The sequence below is a fragment of the Thrips palmi genome, unplaced genomic scaffold (assembly GCF_012932325.1).
Source record: "Thrips palmi isolate BJ-2018 unplaced genomic scaffold, TpBJ-2018v1 HiC_scaffold_1, whole genome shotgun sequence".
In the NCBI taxonomy this organism is placed as follows: domain Eukaryota; kingdom Metazoa; phylum Arthropoda; class Insecta; order Thysanoptera; family Thripidae; genus Thrips; species Thrips palmi.
The window spans coordinates 4514443-4526844 of NW_023144620.1; the positions used below are offsets into that span (position 1 = coordinate 4514443).

At 60.8% G+C, this 12402-nt stretch overlaps 1 protein-coding gene across 1 annotated transcript in view; it reads right to left on the reverse strand.

Moving 5' to 3' along the window:
• LOC117642595 overlaps window positions 1-12329 on the reverse strand; it is a 45435-nt gene extending 33106 nt beyond the window's left edge. Inside the window, exon 1 of the mRNA XM_034380904.1 lies at window positions 11262-12329. Coding sequence (XP_034236795.1) covers window positions 11262-12314 — 1053 coding nt within the window. The 5' untranslated portion in view covers window positions 12315-12329. The remainder of the gene's footprint in view (window positions 1-11261) is intronic.
• Between the last annotated feature and the right edge of the window lie 73 nt (window positions 12330-12402).

Below are 12402 nucleotides of genomic sequence, written 5' to 3' on the forward strand. Positions count from 1 at the left end.
ACACTGAGACAGACCGGCAAGTTAGTACTGGTTTTGTTGTACTGGTGCAAGAAACGAATGTAAAAAAAAATCCCCTCAAAGCATGCAACACACACAACTCATTTCACTACGAGCATTAATTCCTTCCCGTCAGAGCAATGCCAAGGCCACTGAGGGAAAAAATGGCGGAAATCGAGTACAAGCGTCCGCGGAATTCCGCAGAGTACAGCAACACGTGTGGCAACGGTTCGAATCCGGGCGGATCTTGATTTTCCCATACGCAATGAACGCACGTCGGAATGCCTCGCAGCTGTCGGGCAGCAACGACTCGTTAAGGCAATTATCACACGTAGGCGATGACAGATTCAGATTGTTGTTCGTGACGTCAGGGATGCGCCGCGTTTTTGCGCCGTGACGCCTCAGGGGGCGTCGCCTCGGGGAGGTGGGGGCCTTTATCTCGAGCAAACAGGGCGACTGGGGACACATTTCCGTGAAAGGCAAAGGGACGCATTGCATACCTGTTTTTTCTGCTATGAGTGTCAAAATAAAGTTTACTCAGAACCATAGTGCTTTATCAGTGGCTAACACTTTTTCCCGTGCTCTGCTGCAGGTAACAGCGACGACGCTTCGGCCCACTCCAAGTAAGTCATCCACGTGACCGCCGTTTGCTCGGCCATAATTTTCGCATCCTCGGCCAGCGAGGCAGCGAGGCCGGCGCAACGGCCAAACGGCTGCCCGCCAAGAAAACGCGCCAAAAAGAACCGGCGCCTCGAATCGCGATTCGAACCCGGAACCTTTCGGTCGAGGCCTGAGTGATGCGGCCGGGCCGGCTTGGCTTGGAGGTGACGCGCGGCGAGGGAACCAACGCCATCAGAGTCTAATCAATAAAACGGATTAAAAGGAAAGCCCCGTCCGTGGTCGGCAAAGGCTCGGCCAAAAGACTCAGGTAAAAGGATCGGGCCAAATGACTTGGGCAACGGCCCCAAGGCTCAGGTAAAGGCTCGTCCAAAAGGCTCAGGTAAAGGCTTGGCCCAAAGGCTCAGGTAAGAGGATCGTCCCCAATGGCTCGGGCTGAAGCCCAAAGGCCCAGGTAAAGGTTTGGGCTAAGGCCCAAAGGCTCAGATAAAGGTTCGGGATAAGGCCCAAAGGCTCAGGTAAAGGTTCAGGCTAAGGCCCAAAGTCTCAGGTAAAAGCTCGGCCAAAAGGCTCAGGTAAAGGTTCGGTCTAAGGCCAAAAGGCACAGGTAAAGGCTTGGTCTAAGGTCCAAAGGCTCGGGCTAAGGTAAAGGCACGGGCCCAAAAGCTCAGCCAAAGGTGCCGAAACAGCCTCCATTCGGCATGCGAGAGCAGGGAGGGCCAAGGCTCCACTTTTATGGAGCTCTTCCCCCTCGTCTTCCCCGCCTAATTTTCTTCCCCGCCTGTCGCACACCGACTGGCCGTACGCTGATTCAGTCATTAATGTCGTTTTGTTTGGGTCGGCGCGCCCCTCGGCCAGCCTGGGCGGGGCGGGGCGGGGCGGCTCCGGCGAGAGAGTGCAAGTGATATCCCGACCCGGGGCAAGATACCTGTTGCTCCGAGGCAACGGCCTTCGGGAGGCCGAGGCTGGACCGGCGGCAGAAGCCGAGAGGCCCAGACAGACGGCCCGGCTCGCAGTTTGGGAAACATCCAGCGCGATTCTAACTGGAGCAGCGGAGCGGGGCAGCACATGACCCGCTTGCCGGAGGTCCAAATCAAACACCGGAGACTGCGATTCCCATCGCGACACGCAGGGCCGGCAGGGCCCAACAATGCGAACGCACAACGCCGGTCCAGCTCGGCCAGCAGTGCTGCCAGTCCCGCCAAGCTCGAAACCAGTGTCGCCAACTTACCCCGGGGGTACGAGCACGGCCACTGTAATCCACTCGGTAACAACTGGGGGAGGGGGCTCAAAACAACGCCATTGTCACTAGCACAAGGGGCACACACACACACACACACACAGACACGCGTAACGAAGGCACGCGAGGGCACGCGGATGGGTACGCACGGCTTGCGTTGCGGCGCCGCGGTCCGTCCCGATCCACGCCGGGGCCTGGCCGGTTGCGCACTGAGCGCGCGCCGCGCGGACGTCCCGCCCCCTCCACCCCGCGGAGCCCCGTCCCCCCTCCCCTCTCCCACCACGCGCCTGCATGCCTGCATCCTCACCCCGCAGGCCGCACAGGCCGCACAGGCCGCAATGGGACATTGGTGTGCATGCCTACAAGTGCGTGGCACCACCACCACCAGCCAGCACATCGATCTGTTTGGCTTCCCGGCTGTTGTTGTACAACACGGATCACACAAACGCACATTCAGCACACAGTGCCTCGAAAGGGCCTCAGATTTTTAGCGAGAGAACGAAGTTTCGCCATCGCCCCTAACAACAACAACAACAAGGATGAAGACTACGAGAGAGACAACACAAAGATAACAAAACAAGTCAGCTTACCTGGCAAGTCTTCTACAGATGTTTTGAAGAAGTCAACTTCGTATAATCGTCCTTTCAACAATTTTGTCACGATTTCCGACCACCAACGTCACGAGAAGCGACTCTCACAGTCGGTCGACCCCCGATCTCCCTTCTCTCTTCCTCCGGCCTCGCCGACTGACCGCTTTATTGCCCAGCGCAGCAACTGTGCGAAACTGCAGGACGTGACTATCTCCACCCCACTGCTGCAACAACACACTTCCTATCCATAAACAGCAAAAGCGAGAGCGCACGCCGCATGCCCCGCCGCCTCTTTATTATTAGTTGAAGCAATTCGCAGTGGTGATAACGCTTTCCAGTGCAGCGGGCGAGAAACGAACGCACTGACAACCCTGCGAGGCGAACTGCCTGGACCCGCAGCAATATGTGTCTTGTCGCACACAGGAGGCCCACGTACAGTGGGCCAGAAGACCGGCGCAGCGGCCGAAACTATAGACGCGTTTTGAGCTCCAGAGTCGCTTAATAGGACTCTAAACTTCGTGTGACCCCACCAATGGATTCCTCGTTCAGAGAGCAATCGATTGGTGGGGTCACACGCTCGGTTCGAGTCCTGTTTAGCGACTCTGGAGCTCAAAACGCGTCTATAGTTTCGGCCGCTGCGCACACTGTGCCGCGCCCGTGGCGCTCGTCGCTGCAGCGCGGCCCCTCATCCCAAATGAGTTTCCACTCCGGCTTCACACCTTCCCCCTCCCCTCGCGCCGCCTCCCAAGTGGGTCCACATTATGCATCATAAAGGCGCACTGCTCCACTTCCTCCGACAAAACGTTCGCCCCGGGGACAAATCACGTGTAACCTTTTCCTTATACAGGGGGAAGTCCTTCGCCCGTAACGGCTCTAGGACGCAGGCCTTGCGGCCCAGGCGGCCGGCGGTCCGGTCCACGCCGAGGTCCACGCCGTCCCGGCCCTGCCCGGCCCGACCGCCTAGGCGATCGCAGTGTGCATCTGCTCTAACGACGCGGAACATTTTATTGACGACGTGCCGGCGGCGCTGCCCGCCCGTGTGGCCCCCTCCGTCTCCGTCGCACTCACGGGGCGCCTCGCACGGGTGCGTGAGAGACTGACCGTCGGCTAGGGGCGCCCGGGAAATCATTGAACGGGTCGGCCGGGGCGCGTGCTTGCCGTGTTTACACTGGGAACCAGTTCGGCGCCGATTCCACTCACAGAGCACCGCGTCGTCGCCAGGACCCTCGGCAGCAGGCCGCCCTTGAACTCCAACTGCAATCTGCGACTGCGGCGACTGCAGCGCCCCCTGGCCCGGCTGCAGCGGCGGCCCCGGCAACCATCTGCCGCCATGGCTGTGTTGTGCCTCCACTGGCCCTGCTGGCCCTGCTGGCCGGGCCGCCAGTCCGATTACAAGCGGCAGGCGATTACAGAAGTCTGGCTCCGAGGAGGCCAAGGAGGGCAGCGGGCAGCATCACATTGTATCCTTAATTGAAGCCACCGTCTGGTGATCCCTGAACCAGGTTCGGGCCGTGTGTGTGTGTGTGTGGGCGCGCGGCCCGGTGTGGCCCATGGATTCGGGCTTGGGATGTGCAGCGACCCGCTCCAGCCGTTCCAGCTCACCGCTCCAGGCTGCTGCCCTTATGGGGCGAGCGGCGCCGCACTTAACGGCTGAAAAATTGCCTCTTTTACATTGTCGGACACCAGCTGGCCCAGATGGCTCCGTGGCGACAGGCTGCGCTCGGCGACGTCGTCGGGTTGCGGCAACACGCGCCTCGCCGCGCGGCCGCTGCCTCCAGAGAGGATCCCGACGCGATCCGTATCAAACTCTCCACGGGTCACGAGTAGAAAAAGCGAACGCGTCTACGTGCAGCAGGTCCTGCCAGACGGCCGCGACGACGATCGCGGCGGCCAGGTATGAGAAACTGCGGGGGCGCCGGCCCGCCGGCCTACATTCCCTCCGGGCCAGTCCGCTGCACTCGACGGCCAGGCGGGTGGCGTGCGCTAAGACAAGGCGAAGAGAGCCCGGCCGCTCGGCGACGCCGCGGACAGCAAGCTGTCTCTCTCGCACTCGAGGGGCGGCCGGTAGGGGTGCGAGAGAGACAGCGCCGTTCAGCCTGCCTTTCCTCCAGCTTTACGGCGGAAATAAATTGACGGTCGCGTGTCGCGGCGTGTCGCTACTGTTCGTACGCCTTGTAGGGCAGCCCGGTGCACCGCACGGCACGGCGCAGCGCAGTGCTACATCATCAGGCATACAGAGCGGCCGGGCTGTCCGCCATAACTCAGCGAATCCGAGCCAACGACCAGGCCAAGTCAAGCAGGCCGTCTGTCGAAGTGTTGCGGAGAAAGCAGGCCTTTCAACCCCGGCGGAACCCCGGCGGGGCGAGCGCCACCACGCCCTTGTCCTTCGGGTCCTTCGGGTCCTTCGGGTCCTCCTTTGGAAGCTTCGGGTCCTTGGCAGAGTGCAAAACGATGCTCCGCGCGTGCAGGCCGCGCAGGCCGTGCCCCATTTGTATCCACGGGCAGGACAATGGCCGGCCACCGCCTTGTTTGCGTTTCTCCTTTTGGGAATACGAGGACCGGCATCGGATCCTTTCCGGGCCCCACCCCGCCGAGCCATGCACTGCCCTGCCGTGCCATGCCATGCCGTGCGTCCGGCCGAGTGCAGACGGGGGCCGAGCGAGCGCCTGACGGGTAGGCAGTCCCGTAACACCTTGGGGCACGGCGGGCTGGCCTACTCTGCAAACTGAAATGTGTGCATGGCACGCTCTATTTGGAGCATGCCATGAAGCACGCTTTAATTTGGAGCGTGCTTGGCAGGCACGCTTTAAATTAGAGTGTGCTTACCAGGCACGCTCTAAACTAAAGCGTGCCTGCCAGGCACGCTCTATTTTAAAGCGTGCTTAGCAAGCTCACTCCAAACTACAGCGAGGACGGCAACCACAATCCTGAATGCTCGTAATGGCTTTAACTTTTTAATATTTACTAAATATGTACTAATGCAAGGTTTCCATTTTATACTTTAAAGAAGCAAGCATTTCAAGTCTAGTGCTCAGATGTATTTTACGTCAACAAAGCTTCTCCGCTATTTTTACAACTATTGATGTATAAAATGGCACCGGTGCGTGTTAGACCTGGGAGGTTTCTTAACCATGGACGAATCAATTAAAACATTTCTCATCCAGAAAGACACATACAGTGTATGTTCGACATGACACTAGTTACTCACTCTTTTGACTGCCCAACAATCCATAGCAAAGTCACCTAGCCCTGTTGCTGGGTGGTGAAGGTTGAGGCTGCAGTCACTCGGAAGGAAGACATACTCGGGGTAAACGAGCTCCATACGTTTATCTAGCCCTTCCAGTCTCATCGTTTTCAATAACTGCGTGCCATAACACAACGCCACCACAAATCTTCAGAACAACGAAAACAAACTACACTTTTGGCGTCAAGGTTGCCATTTTGAATTTTGGACTTTTGATAGCGCACTTGTCGTCTGCTTGGGAAGCACTTGTTTTTCCGAGGTGCCAACCTACACATGATTTCAAAAACGATGGGTGTGGATTTCTTAATTGAAAGGTATTGAGTGGCAAAAATCATAATCGAATTTTATTCTACTTCGTGTACCTGTGTCGGGAATGTTTCTTTATAAAAAGACCGAAAATTAGAGTTCAGTTTGCGAGCCGTCTGGCGCATACGTGTTGCAGCAATTTCTCATACGAGTGCTTATGAAAAACTCCCGACTGCACAGACGCGTTGTGTTGTGTTTCAAATTCAAAATGGCAGCTGTGACGCCTGAAATGTGAAATTTGTTTTCGTTGTGCTGGCGATTTGTGGTGGCGTTGTGTTATGGCACGCAGTTATTGAAAACAATGAGACTGGAAGGGCTAGATAAACGTATGGAGCTCGTTTACCCCGAGTATGTCTTCCTTCCGAGTGACTGCAGCCTCAACCTTCACCACCCAGCAACAGGGCTAGGTGACTTTGCTATGGATTGTTGGGCAGTCAAAAGAGTGAGTAACTAGTGTCATGTCGAACATACACTGTATGTGTCTTTCTGGATGAGAAATGTTTTAATTGATTCGTCCATGGTTAAGAAACCTCCCAGGTCTAACACGCACCGGTGCCATTTTATACATCAATAGTTGTAAAAATAGCGGAGAAGCTTTGTTGACGTAAAATACATCTGAGCACTAGACTTGAAATGCTTGCTTCTTTAAAGTATAAAATGGAAACCTTGCATTAGTACATATTTAGTAAATATTAAAAAGTTAAAGCCATTACGAGCATTCAGGATTGTGGTTGCCGCCCTCGCTGTAGTTTGGAGTGAGCTTGCTAAGCACGCTTTAAAATAGAGCGTGCCTGGCAGGCACGCTTTAGTTTAGAGCGTGCCTGGTAAGCACACTCTAATTTAAAGCGTGCCTGCCAAGCACGCTCCAAATTAAAGCGTGCTTCATGGCATGCTCCAAATAGAGCGTGCCATGCACACATTTCAGTTTGCAGAGTACTCTCAACATCGCAGGCGCTTCGGCGGGTAGGCAGTCCCGTAACACCTTGGCGCACGGCGGGCTGGCCTACCCTCAACATCGCAGGCGCTTCGGCGGGTAGGCAGTCCCGTAACACCTTGGGGCACGGCGGGCTGGCCTACTCTCAACATCGCAGGCGCTTCGGCGGGTAGGCAGTCCCGTAACACCTTGGCGCACGGCGGGCTGGCCCACTCTCAACATCGCAGGCGCTTCGGCGGGTAGGCAGTCCCGTAACACCTTGGGGCACGGCGGGCTGGCCTACCCTCAACATCGCAGGCGCTCGCTTCGCAAGGAATTCGATGACAACCCTCTTGTCCTGGAACTTTTCAAACGCGTCCCGCACAGTCCGACCTGCACGCGAGGACACATGTCCTTAGAACGAACTGACGTGGAAATTGTCCTTCATTTTGCGACACAGATGTGCAAAACAACAAGAGCAGCGACAACAGGAACCCTATTCTGGACCGGCCGTGGCTGCGTCCTCGTTCCTGGTTTTTATCGTGTCCTTCCCGACTCGTGTCCTGCCTTCTTATCGCGGCCCAGGGGCCCAGCCGGGCCCAGCCAGCAGCCTCTCTCTAGGGGCCCAGCCCGCGGCCCGGCCCAGGGCCCTCGGCTGACGTCAGAGCCACGGAGCGCGACGCCAAGCCATGCCACCTATCGCATTGTTAGTCCCCTAGTGGCACAGCGGGCCCCGCCCCGCTTCCCCCCGCGCGCCCGCGTCCCACCCGGGGCAGGCCCGGGGCCCACACGATGCGATTCAGGCCCCGCGGCTATGCGACGCCACGCCCCGCCACGCCCCAAACAACAGCAACAATAAGGGCGAGCCCCGGCATCAAACAAAAATAAAAAGTTATTAGGTTCGTGTTTCCGCGAATCGCCTGCTGCAGGAGGGAGGCAGTACCAGAAGAACCCTGCCGCGACAGCGACGAAAAACAGAAAACAACTAAGCCTTCTTCTCGCAGTGCGGCGTGAAAGCACAGCAAGTCGCTGTAAGCTTTTGTCAACAATGCCCATCAGCAGCATTCTGCGAAATGGTCTGTTTCGGGTGGAGCGTGCAGCGTGCCACTGACTTCGCAACGCGTTCGTCGAGGCCTGCGGGGCGTGCAGGCGCTGGGTCAGCAGCAGTATGACGCTCGCGAGCACGCACGCGCACGGACGGACACAGCAGCTGATCCAGCACGCCGGTCAGAAATACTCCGCGCGTCATTTGGTGGCGCATTGTGATGAAGATGAAGGTGCGGGTTCAGCACGGCTCGGCTTGGCTCGGCCTCTGCAATTTGAGCAGGACCCAAACACGACCACCGCCGCGGCTATACTACGCCGCACGCCCCCCCCCCTTCCCCCGCGTCCGCGACGTGGCCACCTTCGAGGAGGCGCGAACGCGAACCCGAACTGCACCGCAGAGGTCGCCCACCTCGCCGTCCTGGCGGTGCTGGCGGTGCTGGCGGTGCTGGCGGCGCGGCGACGTCAGAGGACCGCCACAATCAGCGGGCTGACCTTCCCACGAGTTAAGGCGTCGTCGCGGTGGCCGCGGTGGAGCCGAGCCAAGGTGGAAGCCAACTCGGCTTGCCGAAGCGCGGAGCGCGGAGCGCGGAGCCCAGCGTCGAGCCACACCGCGTTGCCCGCGGCGGGTGGCCGCGCCTCTGGCGCGCGCTGCGAGCGCGACTCTGCATGGCGGAAGCCGCAACAGCATTGCTTTATTTAACTTGAGTTTATTTTCTTCCAACAGCTTCCACCACACTGCCTCCTAGGCCTTCAGGGCCCCGAATCGCGTTGCAACCGCCGGATCCAGCATCCTGCACCACGCCGCGCACTTCCGCTGCGCACCGAGAGCCGAGGGTGGGGGGTTCTTTCGGCCCTTTCAGTGGCGTGGCCGGTCCCGCTGCTCCTCCCACGACGTCGCCGTCGTCCTGGGCCCGTCGTCGTCAATCTCCATCAATGCGACGCGCGGTGGCCGCGGGGCGGGCGGTGGTCCTCGGGGCGACCGGCAACGTCGCCAACGTCGCCAACGAGGCGGCAAAGCAGCGAAGTGCATCATTGGCGGACGCGATCGGCGACGGCCCGTGGACGTGGACCCAGCGGCCTCCGCCCGGCGGCGAGCAACGTCCAGCCGAGTGACGTCCCTGTTTGTGGCCACAAAGTAGTGGGCCCGATCTTAAGAAGATTGAAGCATGAATACAGAAAATGGATGAGAAATGCTCTTGGGTGGAAGAAATGCCCCCAAAGGCAGCATCAACACCACCAGTAGCGGCGCTCATTGAGTCCTTAGTCCATTTTCTATCCATACCTCGCTGTGGCCACAAACAGGCTCGTAGTCGAGAGTGTCTTCAGGGGCGTCAGCAACCAACATGCCTATTGAAAATATCCTCAGCACCTCCTGCTTCCGTGGGATCGACTTTTGGACTCAGCCTCCAAGCGGTGTGCCGCGAGCGCCGCTCCCACCGGCAAGTCGGTAAGGTCCTGCGCCCGCAGGTAGGCACCCCTTCGGACGGCATGCACGGGTACCGCGCCTACCGCGCCTACCGCGCCGGGCGGGCAGGCAGCCCAAGGCGCGGCGCCGCGGCGCTGGAGGCCGCGAGCGAGTTGCGAGGCGCACGGCGCACCACACGGGACGGGAAGCGCGATAATCCGACAGTTCGGTGAACGCGCCCGCCGCCACGCTGCAGACTGATTCCGAGAGTCGGTTTCGTCGCTCTGTCGCTCTTACAGAGAACGTCCGACGGAGCGACGAAAACGACTCTCGGAATCAGTCTGCTGCAGCCTCGTCATTAGCCTGCCATCGGTTTGTCGTCGTCACAGTGACTCGACATTCCGTGTCGCCGCGACTCCGCGACTTCGGCTGGCAGCATGCCGGCAGGCCGGCAGCGAGAGCGACAAGGACACCGCTAACCATAACGCGCTGTCGTTCGTTGCCCGTTTTTGCTTTCAGAGATCTCGGCCAGGCGTGGCGGTCTCACGACGTCCTTCCCTTCCTTTCCCCAGAAAACGAGACCAAGCGCGGATCCAGAGAGAGAAGGGGGGGGGGGGTACAATTACCCTTCCCTTAACCCCTAGGCAGCCGCCCGAAAGGTAGGCCCCTATAAGAGGGCAAAAGTACTAATTCGCTCCCGACACGGAGCGAGACGCGTTCCTGCCACGCAGCGCGGCACGAAGGTGACGGAGGCGTCCAATCAAGATAAATCAGAAATTGGCAATTTCGGGGCGTCGACGTTATCAGCGAGGGGGGCGCGTCGGGAGCGGCGCAGGTGTCTCGCGTGAGTCACAGACCGACTCCGAGCCGCGCTGTCGTCGCTCTGTCTCTCTCACCCCCGCGCGACGCCCTGTGAGTGCGACAGCGACAGCGCGCTGCCGGCGGGCGGGGCGCGGCGGAAAGCCCCTACTTCGCACTCCTTGACAATGGGCAGATCTGGGCGGAAGGCGCGATCGGAGTCTGTCTAGACGGCACTTCCCTCGGCCCGATCGGGAGCCTCGATAAGCTGGCGGGGCGGGGCGGGGCGGCAGGGCGGCCAGACCGCGTGGTGCATCCGCCGGCCCGGCCGTGCCATTGTCACTGCACTGCCGTCCATCCGGGGACTTTCTCTTTTTTCGCCGCGCAGCATCCTCCAGTCAGGCCACGCGTGCGGAGTGCCCAGCCAGACCAGGTCGTCGTCAACCCCGAAGGGACTCGCGTCCTGTGTGTCCGCGCAGGACAAGGCTGGCTAGGCGGGGCGCCCATCGCAACGCCACTGGCTTTACGAGTGGCGGTGCCGCGGTGCCGCGGTTCTTAAAAGCCTCCAAATGACGCAAGTGACCGCGTCACGTCGCAGTGCGGCGCGGCGGCCCTTGGCGGTGGGCGGTCTACCGCGGCACCGCGGCGAGGCGAACGGCACGGCCGGGCACGGCGCACTCCTGCGGTGGCGTGACGTACCACGAACGCCGAGGTTACCCTCATTCTCACCAGCCTGCTAGAAAAGCGGCGGCGGCGGCGCCAGAACCACAACACCATCGAAAAGACCAAACGCGGCGACCGCCGCCAAACGACGCGGAGGCTGACGACGCCGTCGCTGGCCGCCTCGCGCCTCGCGCCGAAGCCCAGATTGTATTTGGCGCGCCGGTTTCCGGTATGGGTCATTCGAACCCTGCGGCCGGCCGGCCGGTGGGCTGCCTGGTGCCAGGTGCGTCAAAGCGCGGCTATCTGAACCCAGTGACCTTGACTATCGTCTCACTCCGTCCGACCATCGTCCCTCCCGAGTGAGTGTGTGTGAGCACGTGCTTTTGACACCCGGTGTTTGCCTGCGGTTTATGGTGGCGCGGCCGCGTGCTCGCCCTTACCTTGGTTCTGGTGCGCACCGCCTCCAGCTGGTTGTCGCAGTTGGCGGCGTCCTCGTCCCCGCTGAGCGTCGAGCACGTGGAGCAGTACGACGACTTCCTGGAGCCCCAGCAGCGCAGCGCGTAGTCCGCGTCCAGCTGCTGCAGGTTGGCGCAGGACGACGTCCGCGACACGTCCGTGGACGACAAGTCCGTCGCGTCGCCGGCCGCGATGCGCGCCGCGTACTGCGACCGGAAGAGCTCGATCTCCTCCAGGGTGACGGCGGAGCCCGGGAAGGAAGACAGGTCGTCGGAGTAGTCGCTCACGACGACGGACGGGGTGCGCCAGTAGCGGTACGGCGGGTGCGCGTCGTCCTCGGCCGCGCCCGCGCTCTGCGTCGACGCCCTCCGTAGCGCGGACACGGACACCCCCGAGTCGTACGAGTCGAACGAGAACACTTTGACGCGGCGGCCGCGCTCGTCGCAACCGTCCGCCACCAGCGCCTCCACCTCGGCGTCCTCGTCCACGGTGCCATCCTGGAGCTCTGTGAAGCGCGACCACCGCACGTCGTCCAGGCTGAGGCCTTTCAGTTCCGCCAGCGAGGGGTGCGCCGAGCGCCACGGGTCGTCGAACACGCCTTCGTCGCCGGCCGCCGGTGAGGCAATGGGCACCGCGACCCGCTGCTGCTTGTCGCCCTGGTAGGACGCGTCGCTGCCGGCGGGGATGTCGTCGTCCACGTCCTCCGCGTCGTCGACGTCGCGCTGCAGGTCCGAGTCGGTGCCGTGCGTGTCGTGGGGCCACGTCGGTGCGGCGTCCTCGTCGTGCAGCGCGATGGCCGAGTCGGAGCTGCAGCACCGCGCCCTGGTGTCTCCGAGGTCCTCCTTGGGGTCCTTGACGTCCGCCCCGGGCCAGCGCCACGCCTCCTCCTCGCTGCTGGGGCTGGGGCTGCTTGACGGCGAGCAGCGCGGCGAACAGCCCTCGTCCGACACGGTGCTGCCGACGGCGACTCGCGGCTTGGCGGCCGTCGGCCAAGGCGGCGCCAGCGTGGCGGGCATCTCGATCTTCTCGTCCAGCATGACGGCGGGTGTCACGACGCCCACGCGTCGCCGTCGTTCCGAACCGCTCGAGCCGCTGCTGCTCGCTGACGTTCGTCGACTGCCGGCG